General features: G+C 41.8%; 1 protein-coding gene across 1 annotated transcript; it reads left to right on the top strand.

The window, feature by feature from the left end:
• Positions 1–17,670: 17,670 nt before the first annotated feature.
• osr1 (odd-skipped related transcription factor 1) lies at positions 17,671–19,765 on the top strand. The gene is made up of 2 exons (XM_080012795.1): positions 17,671–18,383; positions 19,482–19,765. Exons 1-2 carry the CDS (start codon positions 17,686–17,688, stop codon positions 19,612–19,614), a joined length of 831 nt encoding a protein of 276 aa, XP_079868921.1. The 5' UTR covers positions 17,671–17,685; the 3' UTR covers positions 19,615–19,765.
• Positions 19,766–20,770: the final 1,005 nt, after the last annotated feature.

Raw genomic sequence — 20,770 nt, 5'->3', positions numbered from 1 at the left:
ATCCCTTGTGGACTATGGTACAATCTCTCAACATTCTAGTCCTGTAACTCCAGTTGGTGTCAGATCCGTCCCATCGAGTTTCAGTCCTGTTCTGGGATCATTTCCTGACCAGGATCAGTGCAACTTAATAGAATTTAAAGTAACCTTATTGTATGAATTTGTATTTATCCTTCTTATTTTATGTTTTTATACTTTTTATGATTTTTATGTGTATATTTTGAACTGAAAATATGTATGCGCACTATGTCGGCTTTTAAAATTCCTTGTATAAATTCAGAATAAAAATTATAAATACATTGAAATTTAAAATATGATATTATGTACATATATTTAATTGTGGGAGTCTCTGCACACAGGTAGGGTTTTAGGGAGGGAGACTTCTTTCTTGCTGTGGTGCGCCAAAATGGCGAGAGTTTTTATTGTAACCTTGAACAATAAGGCACAAGTATCAATAATTAATAATTATTATGAGGATGATTATTATTATTATTATTAAAATCTCGGGCGCAGGAGGGATGATGTTCCGCTCTGTCTCTTGGTCGGCTGACGATCCCCTTTGCAAAGAAATCTCCCTGCCTCGAGTCGGACCAATCAGTGCCGCGCGGGCGCTGATTAGGCCGATTCGAGGCAGCTTGGCGGCCAGGGTTAAGGGAACCATGCTGTCGTCTGCAGCTTGACGCCCCTTGGTCCGCCACAATAATATTTGGCAGATTATTTATTATTTTTATTTATTTATATTATATATGTACAGTATATCTATATTTTAACATTTTACTAGGCCTGCTCTTAGAATTATAGTATGAAGAGTATAAAAATAATACATTTATATATATATATATATATATATATATATATATAATTGAAAGACCACAACATCCTCAGCCACAACATTATTACCACTGACAGGTGAAGTGAATAACATTGCTCATCTCGTTCCAGTGGCAACTGTCAAGCGGTGTGATATATTAGGCAGCAAGTGAACAGTCAGTTCTTGAGGTTGATGTGTTGGTTCTTGAGGTTGATGAAACCACAAGACTGTAGTCTAGTGTAGTAGCCTAGTAGTGTCTGCTACTAACGTCTTGGTGCCAGATACCACAGGACACCTTCAGAGCTCTTGTGGAGTCCATGCCTCCACGGGTCAGAGCTGTTTTGGCGGCACAAGGGAGACCTACACAATATTAGTGGTTATTAGTGTTGGTTTTAATGTTGTGGTTGATCAGTATATATATATATATATATATATATATATATATATAAAATAACGTTTTTGTGGGGGGTTTTTTCATTCTGAATTTATATAAGGAATTCTTAGAGCAGACCTGGTGTGCATGCATATTTTCAGAATTAAAACAAATTAAGAAATTAAACAGTAAAATTAAACAGTGTTTTGATTAGTACGCCAAAATGCCTGAAATAATACATCCCGTACTCACAATGAAAAGTTCCACTTTGGATGAAAAAGGGGTCTCTCTACTTTGACTTCTGGGCGCGAGCGCCGGGAAGGAGTACCTTACCAGACAAAAATGAAATAAACGATGGATAAAATAAAGCCAAGAAAATGTGAATCATGTGTCGAGTCACCCCCTCCCCTCCCATCCCATGTCAAAATAAAACAACATTTACAAGGCCTGGCCTCACAGAAACCGATATGCCCCGTAGCACAGTTTTATGGGGCAGGAGGAGATAAAGTAAACTGTGAGGTCCTGGGACATTGTCAACCATTCGGTGAGTCTAAGCAACGGAGCTGATGCGATCACTCAATGCTGCCTAAAACGAAACTTCTTTCTTTCCTTCGTCCTTTCTTTCTGTCAATCAAACGTCTGCACCAATGCCAACGACGGGGGAAATCATCTCAGCTCTCTCATCTCTTGGGCTTTCCTCACATTTGCGCGCAGGGAGGCGAAGGATTTCAGATTTCATGTTTGCAGAGTGCTAACAGCTTCGACGTGATCGCCGCCATTACCGCTTGATTGCGTACGTTCTTTACCATCATCATGGAAGGATATATACATATATATTTTAGCTGAGGCCGGACCTGTGGTCAGTCTGTCTGTTCTTGTCTCAATCAGCTGCAATGGGCGTTTCGGATGCGGCCCGACGTCAGCGCTGACAATCGGAGAAATGTTGTATTTTTTTGGTTTGTTTCTAGGGAGAGGCAGAGCGTGGGACGAGGCCCCTTTTTGGAATCCATTTTTTTGTTTCACGCTTGGCTTGGGCGGCCGGGGTCAGAATGCCTGCAGCATGAGCGCGGTCCTCCCGGGCTCCCGCGTAAAAACCAAGAATGTCTCAGCGCATAGCAGCGGCCATCCGTCACGGCTTGCGAGCACTCGCGCTATCAAATTGTTTATGTTAGCTGCTGCTTATTGCGCCGGGCACTGGGGGAAGAATCTCAGCTCACAGATAATAAATAACTACTTGCTTTGAAATCAGGGCCACGCCCCCCTCCCCCTGCCCCAGACAGTGGCGAGAAAAATAAGTGAAAGAGCCCTATTCCTGGGCGGGTTCAGGAAACAAACATACACCCACTCATACAGTACGCATAAATGCATACATGTGTCCACGACCCGTGTTTAATGCGTCAAAGTGAAAAGAAGACGTAGTTCTAGCTCCGCAACGGGTCATCCTTAATATCCCAAGGATTTGGATTTAGAACGAAAACAGAACTCGTTCGCCCAAAAAGGTAAAGGTACACGGACGTCGGTTTCCACTTTCGGGACGCAGATAGTCCCTTGGACCACGAGAAAACGATCAATCCGCGGTCGTAATGACTTGCACATGGGAGAGCGGTATCCATCCCCCCCCCCCCCCCTCTTCTCCCCTCCCTTGTCATATCCAATGATTCACCGCGGACTCACGGTGAAGAAGGGGGAAGCTTGTCGCAAGATGTTGGAACACGTTGTTTTACGCGCACACACACACGCACAGCTCGCTCATCTCGAACCCCCACCCAAAAAGATTCTGGTTGTATAGATACATGTATATATTCTGATTTTGATTATCTACTTTTTTTCCTTTACCTCGTTCTTTTGCAAAGCCTTTGGAGTTTGTCCCTTTTCTCATATCACAATCAAGGATCTTGAATCTGGAATATACAGTATGTGTGTACACATACTGTGCACACACACACACACACACACACACACTCACACACACAGACATATACAATATATATATAGACTTGTGTAATTAACCCCTTGCATGGCTGGAGCATGTTAGGTGTCCTGACACAAGTCTGGCTACTGCTCCGACCCCTCGCTCCATGTGGATCTCATTACCAGACTTGGCCTGGTGGGGGTGGGTGGGAGATATGACGAGGATACGCAGGTAGTACATGTTCTCCATCAAAGCCCGAAGCTTCTGTCTGGTAAATTATATCCACAACCTCCACTCGGGAGAGGAGAGAAGAGAAGAGAAGAGAAGAGAAGAGAAGAGAAGAGAAGAGAAGAGAAGAAGGCAGGGGTGCTGTGTCGAACGAAGGCGGCCGATCTGAAGATTAAAGACCAGCTCCCGGGCCCTATTTGATGTACCACCGAAAACCCCACTTTCATCTCCGGGTCCGGTAACAAGACTCGGTGCGTCCCGGAGCCGCTTGATTTATAATACCTGCTGTGGCCAAACACTAATCATTTATTATATTCCCTGTGTGCCAAAAGACTTTCACACAAGCTGTCAGAGGGATGATTCATTTCATGATATACATCTAAAGGTATTAATCACGCGGTTTTTACAGGTCTTTATGTTACAGCCCATTACACTCTGGTAAGTGTGTGTGTGTGTGTGTGTGTGTGTGTGTGTGTGTGTGTGTGTGTGTGTGTGTGTGTGTGTGTGTGTGTGTGTGTGTGTGCGTGCGTGCGTGCGTGCGTGCGTGCGTGCGTGCGTGTGTGTGTGTGTGTTTACTGTAGATCTGTGAAATGGAATAGAATAACTTTATGGAATAGCTCGTGTTCTTAGCGGTTCTCTATCATTTATCAAACTTACACCTTTCCACATGAAGCCCTTTAGGGACCCTTTACTTTTAAAGCGTACACACCTCAACCTCTCAAAGAGTCTTAAAGTGGTCATTTTAAAGGATGTCTGTGTGTGTGTGTGTGTGTGTGTGTGTGTGTGTGTGTGTGTGTGTGTGTGTGTGTGTGTGTGTGTGTCCATTCTCCTTCTTTAGATTGTGCGCTCCTCATGAAGGTATGAGTAAATGGCTGAAGACCTAAAGGGATTGTTTAGAGCTCTGTTTTTACAAGTCTATACCCTAGAATGTGGACACTGACTGCTTTTTGGGAGCACTGTGCTTACAGTGGAATGCCTCCGTAACTCCTAACTCCTAACCCTAACCCTAACCAGAGTTAAAGGTATGGCTTTATGGCTTACTTAAGTCAATATACTATATTTGCCAATCCCTGAGCAGGATGAAAAAATTAGTGACACCATTTCAAATGGTCTTTCATTTAATTTCAGGTGCAGCACAGGCAGCAAATTGACTAACCCTACTTGTGATTTGTTCAGGACTGTAATCTGTTCAAGGTCACATTTCTTTTCGGCGGCTTCACACCTCCGCCTCCTGCTCCTCCTCCAAGTCAAACGCTACAGTTGACCTTCCTCTAGCACATTACTAAAAGTTAGTACAACTATATTTGAAACAGAACTGATCAAAAATAAACGACACACTTTGAAGGTCCTTGCATGTCCTTTACATGCAAATTACTTTGCATGTGAGCTTGCGTTTTGGGTGGCACAGTACACCGGAAAGTCAAAGTTGGTTGGGAGACTTGCGTTGAAGTAAGTGTCTTATTATGTAAGTCCTTACATAAGTTAAGGAATGGTGATTGACAAGTTATACTTTTACATTTGGAAAAAGCAGCTCAGCCATAATTGTGACAAATCTGCATTGCATGCACTGTTGGACGCATTCAAAGTGGAGGTTTGAAGGCGTACGGACCTATACGCACCTGCAGCTCATACTGTTTGGCCAAATCAAATCCAGCTCCGACCGCAAATAGTTCCACTGTGAGTCAACAGTGTGTGGGTCTGCGATCAAACAACCGATGTGTTTTCATACCGTCGTAAAATTACACATTCTTTTAACGGGGCGTTGGCACGAGCCCAAACAACAGCAGGAGAACACTGTGACAAGGTGCGCGGTAATATGTGCAGTCGTAAGGAGCAACACAAGTTATCGGTTAGGGGGGGTGGGAGAGAAAGAGAGAGAGAGAGAGAGAGAGAGAGAGAGAGAGAGAGAGAGAGAGAGAGAGAGAGAGAGAGAGAGAGAGAGAGAGAGAGAGAGATGGATGGGGAGAAAGAGGAAGAGTTTATGCATATACAGATTGATGGAGAGTGCATAGTTACTGTAGGGAGATAGATGGAGAGAGTATACATACATATATGGAGAGTGTATACATATATATACGGAGATAGAGGGAGAGTATTTACTTAGATATAGGGCCACAGAGGGAGAGTGTATACTTACTGTATATACGTGGAGAGTGTAGGAAGATAGAGGGAGAGTGTATACTTATTTATATGGAGAGTGTAGGTCGATAGAGGGAGAGTGTATACTTATTTATATGGAGAGTGTAGGTAGATAGCGGGAGAGTGTGAACTTGTATATAGGGCAATAGAGGGAGAGTGTACACTTACATATATACAGTGAGAGGGAGATTTTCTATTTACTCCAAGCGATTTAATTTTTTGAACATTTCCGTGCATTTCCTAAGTATTTTAGGAGCCGGTTACAAGCGGCGGCAACTCGTTGGAAGTTCCGTCTGCAAACATTCCTCCTCCAATCATCAAAGACGCGGTCACAATGGTGGAATGAAATCCACACCAATAGCGAAGCAAAAGCTATTGACCGAACACCTTTGTGTGGCTGCGAACTTACTGTCCGTTCTGTTTCATCCGACACAACATCACCAACTAACTTTGAATGACCTCCGCTCATCAGGACCACACTTACTCATGGGCCTTGGAGAAGAAGTGCAAAGAGGACCACCGGGGGGTGGAGTGGGGGCAGCGGGGAGGGGGTGATTCTCACATGGCTGTAATGAGAATGGGCTGTTCCAGCACTGGGAGATTAGCATCGGGACCAAGTGCGGAGGGGGAATTTATCCCGGTTCCAAGTTTGAGTTCGTTTTTTTTAAGCCTAATTAAACTTGACGTTGCCATGTCCATCGGCGGTCTTTGGACATGTGTGCGCTTACCTGTATGCTTGCACTTATGGGATTGGGCTCTTGAAGCTAGAAGGGTGTGTATGAGAGGGTGTACCAGGACTCCGATTGTGTTTTTTCATAGAAAGGACACCACCCGCCTCCTGCTCCGATCAGATTACTCTGATAAGTACACTAAGGCATCCAGCAAACTGGTGTAGTTATGCCCCAATGAACTCCCCACGAGTGAAGAAATTTAAGACAACGCAATAAAAAACAAGGTGCGGTATGTTTTTATTATCAGCCTCTAATTGAAATCTCAGTCACCAGGTGGAGTTGAGCTGGGGAAAGCGTAGGCAGTGATCCGTGTGATCAGTCCATACAGAGCGGGTTTCAGTGATCCCAGGTGTGCATGACGCTCGGTCATACCCAATGGCTTTTTTCCATTTGTTTCGACGGTTGGGATGCAAGATAGCCCTTCTCTGTTCCACGCCTGGGCCCCTGTCTGGTGGACACAAATTGAAAATGTTAACTTGAAAAAAATCAAAATAAAAACAAAGGTGTGGATATTTTTAAACTACAGTAGTAGTAATAGTCTAGTTCTGCAAAACTCATTCGTTCGTAGCGAACAAATCTTTTAAATGACTCTGGAGTCCTTTTCACTTTTCACAACTGAAAATAATTACTGAGGATTAAATTAGATTAAATTTAAGTCCAGGACCAATGCATTTGGCATAATTTATATCGATTGTGACTGGCTCTCTCTTTGCATTCCACCAAAACAAGGCATTTCGACAGAATGAAGTGATTCTTGTGAGAATTCCATTCACAACTCAGAGCCAAACCGGGAAGTCCTCCCTCGCTCACGGTGCGTTGCAACAACCGAATCGAATGAAGAAAGAGTCAAACGAAAATCAAACGACTCTATTTACAGAGTGATTCGTCAAGACCGAATGTCGAAAAAGAGTCTAACCTTTCATCACTACATATCTTCTGCTGGAGCTGCCACTCCATACAGTATCTGCTAACATCAGGGAGTCGGAAAGCGTTTGAGATGTTACATTAAACTTAAGGGTGCGATTTAAGTCAACACAATCATGTCGCCGCGGTGCCTAATTAGAGCTCGAAAGTGAACCGTTTTACACACTGTTGGTATCATTTAGGTACATTGTTTTGTATTCTGGTCTGTATTGTGACTGTGTGCGTTGTTTGCACTCCCTGCCCGGGGACTGAAGCAAAGAGCTTGAAGCAATCTCACGTGTAACTAGTTTTAAACCGTGGATTAGTGTTACAGTTATTGTTATTGTCCCTATAAAAAAAACAAAACACAAAAAACAAAAATAAAATGAAATAATATTATGGACTCCCGATCCGATCCACGATCCAGGGGGTTGGAAAGAACGATTTCAAGGGACTTGATGAAAACAAATGTTTTGCAAGGGATTCATCTATTTTTTTCTTTTGGAGAAAGCTGCGAAGGTCTGCTAAGGATCGGATCTCCATTTGGGTCGATTGTGTTTCATTCTTACAACATTTTCTGTTGGAGGAATGGTTTCATTTTCCGGTCAAACTGCATGTGAGAAATATGCAAAGTGTACCTTTGTTAATGGGCCAAAGCCCGACATTTCAGGAGCGTTGAACCACAACTAACTCACACAGTGTGGCTCTACAGATAGCCATCGACCCCGGGTGGTGTTTGGTGTTGCCACTGCGTCCCTCTCCAAACTCTCTGCGGGCCTCTCCGGGTCACGTACTGGTGTTTTCCAGCTTCAACGTTTAGTCTTGGTATTGGCTCATTAATCACATGCGCTATTTTAAATTCAGCCCCGCATGGCTCGGGCCCTGCTCACTATGGGGTTTCTTCCCTGAGCTCATCAGATATTGAATCATTCATTCCTCGGCTGAATTCAATTTGAAACACATGCCTTGGGTTATTTCAGAACCAATCACGGTAGCAAAATGTTTACTTAGCACACATGTGTTGTATGCAAACACAAGCAGTATGTGGCCCGTTCAATTGCGGATGCATCAAAAACAGCCACGCCGGTCCCATGGGGCTTTTTCTTTTGGTTTCATTTTTTTTTTTCAAGTACAAGTACAGTGGATAATAGGGGAAGTTCATGGAACCGGCTTCAGCCAAGCGCCCCGTGGGATCTTACCAGTGAGCATCATTAAATGTTTTGTTTGGGAGTTATTGTCTCCACTACTGACAAAAACAAGAGCCGTGCGATGGGAAAGGGTGTTGTACAGCAGCTTTTCCACCGAGGTACAGGAACTACACGAGGAACCGTTTAGGGCCTGTTTAGGACCTTCTGAAACAAGAAAATCTCAGCAGCCCCTAAAAGAGTCCTTTGTTGCTTTCCCCACGGCACCTACAGTAGGGGACCTTGGAGATGATGTCAATCAGGAGGCGGCGACGGCGAATCGGGAAATCTGCCATTATTGACCGGTATTTGAAAATGGAGTGACTGTTTTTACAGTGTCTCATCGAGAACGGATCTTAAAATGAGAGTCTAACATTTCATCCCGACACTTCTTCTTCTGCTGGAGCTCCCACTCCACACCTGCTCACATCAGAGTGTCAGAAAATGTCAGCGGCCCTAAAAGAGTTTTTGGTGCTTTCACCACAGTAACAGTAGGTGCCATGGATGTAATGTCAATCAGGAGGAGGCGGCAGCGAAGAGCAAAATCGGCCGTTGATTACCGGTAGTTGAAAATGGTGGTCGGACAAGACTTGACAATTCTCGTCTACCAAACAGCGTTGTTTGGTACTACAAACCTCACCCCCAATGGTTCCCCGTTCCCTCCCTGAAAAAGTACAATCTCGATTGCGGGGGGGACCAGGAACTATCTCAAGTTGAATCAATTCCTGCTGTTGGAAGAGGTCCTACATTCCCAAAGTGCCGGGAAACTAAACTCCTAGTTCCTTAAATGATCCTTTGTAAGTCACACAAAGGAAAAAGGCCCAAAGGTGGAATTCAACATTTTTTTTGGGAGGGGCTTTGTTTGCATCTTTCAAATCACAAAGCCTCATCACACCGAAGGGATGATTCAGTACCACATGTCGATTGTGTTTCCATACAGTGTGTGTTGTGCGTCGCCATCTGCCCACTCTTTTATTGGAATACTGTAAAGTAGCTTGTTCTTTTGCTGTCTTTATTCTATGAAATGTTTATTAGGACAATATTAAGTTCGCCCCGAACATCCCCTATTTATTAGAGTGCTGTGAGCGATGTGACACACAACTGTTTCAAATTAATCGGGTTTCGCTTTTAAGCGTCTTTTTTTTTTCTCATCAGAAGGTAGGGTTCACATTTCTGGCCTTTTTGATTACGTTGAATTGGTTCTACTTGATGTGAAATAAATTCGCTGAGAAACCATAGCCATAGCAGCAACGGTGGAAGCGCGCACACACACACACACACACACACACACACACACACACACACACACACACACACACACACACACACACACACACACACACACACACACACACACACACACACACACACACACACACACACACACACACACACACACACACACACACACAGAGTAAACTTCTGAACGTCAAATGCTTTATAATTGTTCAGTGCCTTATGGATGAGCACAGAGACATAGACACACATGTGCCCACGGAAACATGGAAGATCACAATCGCAAGATGTCGAAATCACATATTTTCATATACGATGATATAATATGAAAACGCATCGATTTGGGTACAAATACCACGAAAAATTCCCAATAAAAATTCACCGGATAGGGTTGAAAATGAAGTGTCTGCCTTCTGCAATCTATTCATTTATTATTTCTCTATCATGCCCTAAATGCACATGCATATACTGTATACAATTATTGATTGAAGTTAAATGTCGTTCTCTCAATATTAAAACCCCAAATTTCATCAGATTGCAATTTGTACATTGTAACTTGCAGTGTTCTTTCTTGCAAAGTGGTTTAAGACTCATCCGTGCTGCAATGATATTATCTGGCCTTTAGGGGGCGCTGTGGCCCAGGTTGTTTGAGCTTCCCGGCGGTACAACGCAGCATCTAACATCACACCCTTACGTCATCATTGCTTTTTATGGCTTAGGATTTGAAGTCTTTAAATGTTGTTTTTTTTTTCCCCCCCCATTGCTTCACAACACTCATGCGGCATACACCAAAAGTGACCGAGAAAACATCACAGCAATATCCTGAAGAAGAAGGGTTGGTGTGAGGGTCCATGGAGGGCACGGGGGTCCCTTTTGACCAAACTTTACATTTCGTCGTTGAAGGCACGAAAAGACGTCACGGTTGTTACGTGCATGTTGCTGAAAGTTACATTCGATTCACTTGCGACTCGTCATTCGAAGCGCAGCCGGTTCACGAGAGCCGTCTCAAAGCGCGCCCCGGCCCCGTTTGGCCCCGAGTGTTTGGATCGCAACTGACGGCGGTGTAAACAGCTTGTGTAAGTGATCTGTAGAGTGATGGTAAGAGACTTGTATAGCTCTGGGAGCCGTGTGTGTGTGTGTGTGTGTGTGTGTGTGTGTGTGTGTGTGTGTGTGTGTGTGTGTGTGCGTGCGCGTGTGTGCGTGCGTTAAAAGTGACTAAACGCTTAACAATTTCAGATTGGGAGCTCACAGCAGAAGAAAACCCCAACAAAAACATCATTTTGAAGTTTGTTTTTCTTCTTACTTCTGGACACAAAAATGTGTGTGTGTGTGTGTGTGTGTGTGTGTGTGATCACACTATTTCCACGGGCTTCTGCCGCAGCCTCTCCGATGGATTCATAGAACCACAAAGACGATCTCCCTTTTCGAGCTACTTTCAGTCGCTGGTCCCTCCGTTCTAACCCGATTTCCAGGCCCTCTCCCCCTTTTCCAGCCGCTCCAGCAGGGGGCGGATTCAACGCCCTCCATCAAACCGGCAGAATGTGTCCGCAGCCTGCGGGGCCCTGAAAACATCTCTTCCACTTCCAAGAAAACGAGTGGATCTAAGCCTGACAATTCATTTAAAGCGTTTATGTGTCAGTTAACATAAACCCAGAAGTTCCATTAAAAACCCGAGTAGACCTACATCAATTTATGTTTATTTGGATTTCACTTCTAGTTCCTGGAAACGCGGGGCCTTGTTATAACAGCGCCATGCAGACCCAAATTCAACATATTTTGCATTATAACTTGCAGGGTTGAAAGGAGTTTTTCTCTTTGACATAATCTGATGACTTAAATCCTGATGACCTGTAATTAGTTACTACTCTGGGTATTTAGAATATATGGCAATATTTTATAATACCATGTAGGTTGTTTTTATTTTTACTTGTGAAATTCCCTATGGTTATTGTGGTAATCTCTGTGGTAAAAAAAACATCAAAAGTGACCTGTATTTTAAAAAATAAGCTTTTTTTTAAATCAAACAAATGTTACAACATTAATCTGTAGAATGAACGAATGATTATTATTGTGAACGGATTATTGAAATATCTAGCTAATAATAATAATAATAATAATAATAATAATAATAATAATAATAATGTTAATATAAGTAAATATAATCACGATTGTGTATAATGAGAGCAAATATAATACTACTTCTACTACTACTACCACCACTACAACTACCACTACTACTACTACTACTATGACTAATAATAATAATAATAATAATAATAATAGTAATACTACTACTACTATTACTACTACTACTGCTGCTACTATTACTACTACTACTACGACTACTACTACTACTACTACTAATAATAATAATAATAAAAATAATAATAATAATAATAACAATAATAGTAATAGTAATATTAATAATTATAATAAATTGTCCTGGTGTAGATTCAAAATAGATGAAAACAGATTAGAAAACATAGAAAATAGGAAATAAAATGTGTTGCAATGTTTTGCAGGCACACAGGCCCTTATTGAATAAGTCATAGCAATTACAACAGCTACCTCTGCACAACCAGCAGTGGTGAAAGAACTACCCAGAGCTATAATTTGAGTAAAAGTCCAAACACCCCAGCACAAAATCACTCGAATAAAAGTGAAAGTGGAACATGACATTTTCTTCTGAAGTAAAAGTACATCAGCACTTGTTCTCTCGTTTACTTAAAGTACTCAAAGTAATCCTATAATAATCTTTTTTTCTGCTAATCCTGATTACAATTTACAAAAAATATAATGTACAAAATCGTATGGATGTCATCCTCATTCATAAGGATCTGGCCTATAATATAATGAGTCACTGATGAACAACCCTACATCAGCAGTTTGACAGATCCAGGAGGAATAATCGTTTATTTGATTTGGCTTGTATTTTGATATATACAATATAAATCATGGTAAAAGTAAACTACAAATAAAAAAATGGATGAAAAGTTTATATTTGCCTTCAAATGTAATGGAGTAAAAGTACAGCGGCTCCCAAATTGAATGGGCTTAAGCCATGCATTACTTTCCACCACTGGCATCCAGAGTTGGTCAACGAGATCAAACTTTGTGCAAAAAAGAAAACAAAAAAAAAAAAAAAAAAAAACGTACAACATAACATGATTCGGGGAGGGCATCCCTGCAGGAGTTGGATGATGATGATGATGATGATGATGATGGTGGTGGGGGGGTGGCTGCGTGACGCGCAGTGGGTGTAGGATGTGGGTTGGGATAAAGCGGAGGCTCGAAGCTCACAAGCGCACACAAGCGCCGGTTGGATTTGCGGTCCCCGCTCTCTGTAGCACTAAAGTCGGATCGATCATGTTCTCTGGCTCGTCTCTTCGCGACTGAGAAACCCCCCACAAAACGGCCGACAGAAGTCATTCTTTTTAGTTATTATTTTAATTTGGGGGTGGGGGGGGGCTGCGCCAAGTCGCTCAAAAACTTTCTTTTTGGAGAAGGGACAACTCGACGCGTCTGCTTTTGGTGAGTCGGTATCTCGGAAGAGATCAAGTGTCAACTTTTCATCTAACCTGGGAGAAAGAAAGAGAGACATGCAAATGACAGGCTTTTCTTTGTTTTATTTAACTTGTTTTATTTATTCATATTGTAACGCGGTGCGCCGGGGGGCGGAGGGGTCTGCGACAGGTGGGATCCTTCATTCCACACCGTGCAAGGTGGGATCTCCAGGGAGGATTTACTGTTGAGGCCTCCTAAAAGCATTTGACATTTTCTCACCGAAACGGGATTCTTTTTCTTATATTTGTATTATTGTATCTATTTTTTTGTGAAATTAGACTGCAAGCGCAAATCGAAATCCCATGTTGTTGGTTTATTCATGTTTTTAGATCACTGACAATAAAGATCCATCCGATTTAAATGACCTTTCTTTAAAATCATTCGATATTCTAAATAAATAAATAAACAAAAGCAGACTTTAAAAATGAGTGGAGTATTTACGACAATCGACTAAATTACAGTTCGTTGTATAGGTACATTTTTATTTAATTTTTTTTTCATTTTGGTTTTGCAAATCGAAAAAAATGAAAAAAAAAATCACGGTGTCAATTTAAATAGAATGTTTTTTTCCCATTATGGCTACCCTGTCCCCCAAAATAATTCTACCAGAAAAAATATATATAATATTTAAATTATAATAAAAAAAAATACCACGAATTCTTCTTTGGTGAATTTGCAATTTGCACTTTATTTTACATCGCTTTATTTCCTTGTGGATTGCAATGTTTTGTTCTGTGTTTTTTGTGGTTTTGTTTTTTGGAAGAAAACAAATTTTGCACGCGTCAGTGGCGCTCAATTGCCCATTTCCTAAAACCGAGCCGCAGTTAAATGCTCAAGAACAAAACATATGAAAAAAAAGAAACGACAGCACACAAGAACTGCACAATTACAGAGAGAGAGAGATGCAGCCCCTCTGAAGTGGCTGGAATAAACATGTTCTTATAGACCCTCCACCGCAGAGCTTTAACGGCCATTACAAATCTGCAGGGGTTAAAACTCAGTATAATTAATGAGCTGAGGGCCTTTAATCAAAAGTCAGCGAGGTTAACGGTCTTGATTGTGAATCGAGCGTCTCAGAGAGGAGGCCAGGGTGTTGGTGGTGGTGGTGGTGGGGGGGTTAGTAGAACTTACACTCATGGCCTTTTTGTTCAACACCTCATCAGATCAGCTCATGCTCCATATCTCAGCTCTGATGTCTGATACTTCCTGGCAGTGTCCTATAATGAGGGTTTATACCCGGTGAAGCAATTTATCATTTGGTTGTAGGGTACACAGGGCTAAAAAAAGAAAAGAAAAAGAAGGATAAATCGTTGGATTGGAGTTATTGGATGAGCTTAAAAATAGCAATAATAATAATAATAATAATAATAATAATAATAATAATAATAACAACATCAGTAACAATAATAATAATTACTATTATGATGATTATTATTATGATTATTATTATGATGATGATGATTATTATTATTATTATTATTATTATTATTATTATTATTATTATTATTATTATTAATATTATTATCATTAACCCTGTTTTTGGAGGGTTAATTCCATTTCTCCATTTCTCATTGTTGTTACGTTCTCCTTGGGGATTTTTTACATTTTATTACATACATTTATATATGTTTGCATGCCCCCCCTTCTTATTACTTTTGAATACTATTTTTCATCCTATTTTCTATACTAATTTTAAAAACATTTCATGAATAGTTGTTGAAAAAAAACAGTGGTGTAGCTGGCTCTGTTGATAACAATTCCACAGCCTGTAATACCTGCTTCCATGCTGTTTTGATGTGCTTATGAAAAAAAATAAATAATAATAATAATAAAAGGCCTTGAACCTTGAAACCTTTTCTAATGGAAGCAGGTTTTTTAAGTTGATCAAATCAAGGAAAGCCGACGACCTATTTTATTTGTTTTATTTAATTTTATTCTTCAATCGTCTGAAATTCCTTGTCGTCCTAATTTGATCACTGAGGTGTTGGTGGGGAGGTGAAGGTGTGGTTAAGCCTGGCATCGGAATCAACACACCGGCCATCAGCAGAAGGCGCTAAACCTGACAGTAAGCAACAAAAAAACAAATCAAGGCAAAAAAAAAAGGGGGGGGGGCACTTGGACTCCTTTTTGGAGGTCCCCTGGTATGCAGACATCAAAGGGTTAAAGACATTGGAGCAAAGTGCTTATCTCCACTAATGACCTCGGAGTAAAAGTCAATTACTTCTGCCTGGTGATCAGAGAGGAACTCACTGCAGGGGTCTCCTTCAGCTTGACTTCTCTGGCCACTTTTCTCCCCCGTTCCCCCCTTTTCTTTCCTTGTCTTTTCTTTTCGTGACGGCTATAATTTGGTGGGATTAATTTGGGTCGCTCAAGATCAAAATCTTTTACCTTACTGAGTATATTCCAGAAACCCGTAACTCGGGGGAATTCACAGCGTAAATGTAACCTAAGATAAGATAAGATGAAACATTTATTACAATTCAGGATTCAGGTGTAGGGCTCAGCTCCCCAGCAACTTGAACATACCAGTATGTCTAAACAGGGGTCACCTACTCTTGTCAATTCAAATACAGACGAGGACTATCAGACTAGTTCATTCACATTAACATTTAGATAACAACTGCAAAAGTGAACCTAATTATTTCAAGTCGATTTTTCGTTATTTTTCAACGTCACCATTTCATACTGAATGTTTAAGATAGAGGCTATGAAGATAAGAGCTTGTTATTGCAGGTGAAATATTAAAGTATTTTATTGATAAGTAATAATAGTTATTGGTAACTAATAGTAGTTATAAATAGTTCAGAGTCGTTTTTGTCTATTCATACTCCAGTGATTCATTTCAAGGTAGAATATTTGGCAAGTCGTGGCACTTTTACTCAAGCAAATATTTTCATCGTGCTTTTCCAACCTCCGTTCACAATGATTAATCGTCAAGTCTAGTGTGGGTTTAAAAAAAGTGGGTCGGGGTTGCTAAAGACAGAAAATCTTCTCTCATAGATTTTCATATACCTCTATGCTGTTGGGGTTCATGGCAGGAACCCCTCAACATCGATAAAAAAATGTCAAGACAGAGAACTCTGGGTTAGGGTTAGGGTTAGCATAGATTAGACCTCAATAGACCTATCATAGTTAGATTAGATTGTTAGATTATTATTGGTTATATTAGATTTGGGGTTAGGGTTAGCACTCCCTGAATTAATTGCCTGGATGGTCTCTAGGATGGCTTAGGGTTAGGGTTAGATTGTTAGATTATTATTAGTTATGTTAGGGTTAGGGTTATGGTTAGGAAAGAGCCTACCCATCACTGGGTGGAGAAATGCACTCGCTGCTGCAATACTGAAGGCCCCTGACGGAGGAGGGATCTTGATATGAGGCCACCATAACCTGATATTCAGGGTTAGGGTTAGCACTCATTGAATTAACCAGGGTTAGGTTTAGATTGTTAGACTGTTATTTGTTATATAAGGGTTAGGTTAGGGTTAATAAAAAAAATCTAATGTCAATACCCTAATCCTAACCCTAAAGTCAAATCTATTCACACTAACCCTAACCCTTTCAGTCTTATCTATTCCAGTGCAGCATTAGGACATTATTGCCCCATCCAAACGCCATCCACCTCCGCCTCGTAAATCTCGCAGAGGCGCCTCTGCCAAAAAGGAGCAGGGCGCTGGCTGCAAAGCAACCTCCTTCTCCATCACCTGTCTGGCTGAAACAAAGATACATTATTGTCTATTGTTATCCTCCACTTATCAAACGAGATTTAACAGCGCTCTGGTATTTCATCTTGGTCTGAATGCTGTCATTCTGTATTACCTGCCCTGTGACAGCCCCAGGCTTGTTTCTGGGAACAGGAAACACCCACTACACTAAAAACGATACAGCGCAACCACTGTCTTACACCCCCTCCGCATGCCTGTTGTGTGTGGGTGTGTGTGTGGCGGTCCGATGCCAATTGTTGCGCCGTTCTGCTGACACATGTTGGCCACGCATGTGCACATGCCTGCTGCTCCCGTGCACAGGCAGGCGTGGCGAGGAAAGGCCTCCGCCGTTCGCACGTCCCGGCTTCCTACCCCTCACCGCTCCTTTGTCCAGCTGGATGTGTATTGGCTTCGGATAGAAGTGTGTGTGTCAGTGTGTATAGATGTGTGTGTGTGTGTGTGGGGAGCAACGAGGGTTAGACAGGCACTAAAGAACTCAACAGGGGAAGAAGTTTGTGTGTGTACTGCATGTATGCCTGTGTGCGTCCCCATTTAGAAATTGCTTTAGTGCTGTAATATTTATTTGCTGTATGTTTGTATTAGCGCGAAAATCGAGTCATCAACAACTGGAGTCAAATTCCAAATTGCGCATGTGTGAGCATACTTGGCCTATATAACATTATTCTGATTCCGAGTCTATGTCTATGTTCTACCTCAATGCCAGTCAAACACAGTTCAACTACTTTAAACCAAAATTTTGGAATTCAGATAGTTGCTCGGCTCAGTGGACGAAAATTGGACCAAATGCCATTCAAAAGCAAATCACCCGCCGCCTCGTGCATTGCTAAAACGTAACTTTCTTCTCTTTCTCGTTCTCTAAGGAACCCCAGGGCGACTGCGGCAGCCATGGGCAGCAAGACTCTCCCGGCCCCTGTGCCTCTCCACCCCTCGCTCCAGCTGGCCAACTACTCGCTGCTCCAGAGCTCCACAGGTCTCCAGCTGCCCTCCGACCACTTCCCTGGCATCTACAGCTTCAGTGCCCTGCACGCCATCCACCTCCACCAGTGGACACTGGGCTACCCGCCCATGGCCCTGCCACGCTGCACCATCTCCAAGCTGCCTGCCCACTTCTCTGCCATGGCCTCCATCCCCATCTTCCCCCACCTCCTCCAGCCCAAGCACGACCTATCCAAGAGCAAGCCTCGCTTTGACTTTGCCAACTTGGCCACCGCGGCCACCCAGGAGGATCCGCTGAAGGCGGAGGACTTGAGTGTGGCGGGGACAGCGGCTGCCGCAGCCGTTGCAGCCTCATCAGCCACATCGGTCACATCAGCAGGGCCAGCCCCACCCTCGCACCACCTGGCTGCTGCCAGCTTGGGATGCCTGCTGGACGTAGCCAAGCTGTCATCACCGGAGCGCAAGCCCACACGTGGCCGGCTGCCATCCAAGACCAAGAAGGAGTTTGTGTGCAAGTTCTGCGGACGCCACTTCACCAAGTCCTACAACCTGCTGATCCACGAGCGGACGCACACGGATGAGAGGCCGTACACCTGTGACATCTGCCACAAGGCCTTCAGACGGCAGGACCACCTGCGAGACCACCGGTGAGAACATGAACGCTCATCACCTGTGTCAAAAATCCAATACGACTTGTAGCAACATCCAGGGATGGCCATTCTTGAAATGTTTCTCATAGCGATACCGGTACAGATACCTTGACTTCGAAACTGGCTCCTAAACAACACTTTTTTAAATAGCAAAGTGCTTGTTTTAATTGAAAATATAAACAAAAAGATTGAATTCCACGAACTGTTTAATCTAACCGTAAAAAACTTTCGCTGGAAAGAGGGAATTGGACTGACTGTATTGATGAACAGCCCTTGCAGTGCCACGCAGTGTATCGCTGTTCATCATCATTGTCCTTTAAAAATATGTTATTTTATTGAGTTGCAGTAATACCAGTGTGAATGACAGTGGAAATGTGTTGTATTTTTACCTTTTGACCACAATTACTTTGACATCTCAGAGGTCCAGGCACTTTGACACAGTCAAGCAAACGTGAAGTGTTGAAAACAATGTAAAAAAAGCTTTTTTTTGACTGTAACTACTATTGATACATAATGCGATCCAGCAGAAATCTATTAATAGAAGTTGGGACACCTAGATAGGTGCAGGCAATACAGTTACCTGGTTCATTAATCATCCTTTAATGTATCCCGTTTAGTCGCTGAACCGTGAGTGTGAAGTGTGAACGCTACACAGACACACCTACCTTCGTACCGCCGCCTGGCTTCGGCGCTCTGCTCTCGAAGCCAGTTGAAGTAATGAAGCGTAGCACTTACACAATTACACCCAGCTGCTATTCTGTGGGGTTTTCAGGGATTGCGTGAGTTGCACTATGGAATTTGGTGGAGTGTGTCCACCGTTAGCGCGACGTTGCACCGGGTGTCGTACAAGGTGTGTGAAAATATGAGTGAGTGCTGAAGGACAAGTCTGTGGCTACAGTAGACAATGCACTGTGAGGGCAAAATTATCTATGCAGTTTTGTTTTGAGTCCTTATGCTATAGTACGCCGGACGTGAGTGCAAACATGTAGTTTGGGGTGAAGGTTTTGGAAGATAGGTTGGGTGTGGTTATACTAAATCTATACGATACTAATGCTAAATTGAAACCCTTTTTGTTTCTTCCTTCCTTCCGTCCAGGTACATACATTCCAAAGAGAAGCCCTTCAAATGTCAGGAGTGCGGCAAGGGATTCTGCCAATCACGGACTCTGGCCGTCCACAAGACGTTGCATATGCAAGTCAAGGAAATAAAGCCGGCCAAGATCAAATGATTCTTTTTTTTTTTCTTTTGACTCTTTTTTCCTTACGCATTTAAAAGAAAGACACAGGGACACTGGAACACAAAAACCAAATCAAATAGTGAAATCAAAGACTTTTTTGTTCATCTCATTCGTGGGAAAGATACTCTCTCTCTCTCTCTCTCTCTCTCTACTCTACTCTGCTTTTATAGAACATGGGAAGATCACTCAAGGAAGAGATATATCACCAGCTGAAAGAAATATAAAAAAAGAAAAAATAACATATATATATATATATATATATATATATATATATATATATTTTTTTTTTTTTTTTTTTTTTTTTTTTTTTTCTTTTGGTCTTCCAATCCTGGATGTCTGCAGGGGATATTTATGAAGAGCGGTTCCTCTGTTTCGGGTTAAAAGCAGATATTCAGGGGCTTATGCAGTGTCCGCGGTCTAAAATGGGCAAGAAGGGACGCGATAGATCTACAGAATGTGAAATTTTGGCGAAATGAAGAAAGAATCACTTGCATTTTTCTTCTTCCTCGCTCCAAATTGCTTTTGCTGTGAAAATGAAATGAGAGAAAAAACGCGTTTTAATCAAAAGATCACACGGAAAAAAGGGACATTCCATCTCTATATGCAATGTTTATTTTTTGGTAAACATCTTCATATGATTCAAGCCATGTTTGCATAGCTGACTTTTCCTTTTCCTCCCCCTCCTCCTCCCCCTCTTTTTTTATATCACATTCCAATGTTATTTTTGTACAGATATATCTAATTGTATTTTTGCACTTTAACCTGATTATTGATTATTTACCTATATCACTGGATTTCCTAAACTTATTTTCAAACGAATAGTCATTTTCTAAATAAAATATTTTTACTGTAGCTGCTTGTTTCACTGTCTTTATACTGTAATATTATACGGTGTGATGAAATGTCAAACCTCACAATGTAATTATGAAAATAATTATTTTATTATTATTATTATTACAATTATTATTTTTTTAACAAACAGCTTTTTCCAGTATTCACTATGTTATCTCTCTAATCTATTTACTGCGTATTGTATTTTAATTATAATTAACATCATTATAATTAATAAGAGAGAACGAGAAGAGCTAAATACAGTAAGAAATCAGAGAAGAAGTAAAACTATTTGTATTATTTTTATTATTATTAT

The sequence above is a fragment of the Zeus faber genome (assembly GCF_960531495.2).
Source record: "Zeus faber genome assembly, chromosome: 13".
Taxonomy (NCBI): Eukaryota; Metazoa; Chordata; class Actinopteri; order Zeiformes; family Zeidae; genus Zeus; species Zeus faber.
The sequence above is the reverse complement of the archived record's forward strand: the minus strand, read 5'-3'. Positions and strand labels throughout refer to the sequence as shown.

What these genes read in the sequence shown, in the direction of transcription:
- osr1 (XM_080012795.1), top strand. Translation starts at nt 17,686, where the DNA reads ATGGGCAGCAAGACTCTCCCGGCCCCTGTGCCTCTCCACCCCTCGCTC. An exon ending in GACCACCTGCGAGACCACCG is followed by an intron (nt 18,384 to 19,481) that starts GTGAGAACATGA and finishes CCTTCCGTCCAG; the next exon opens with GTACATACATTCCAAAGAGA.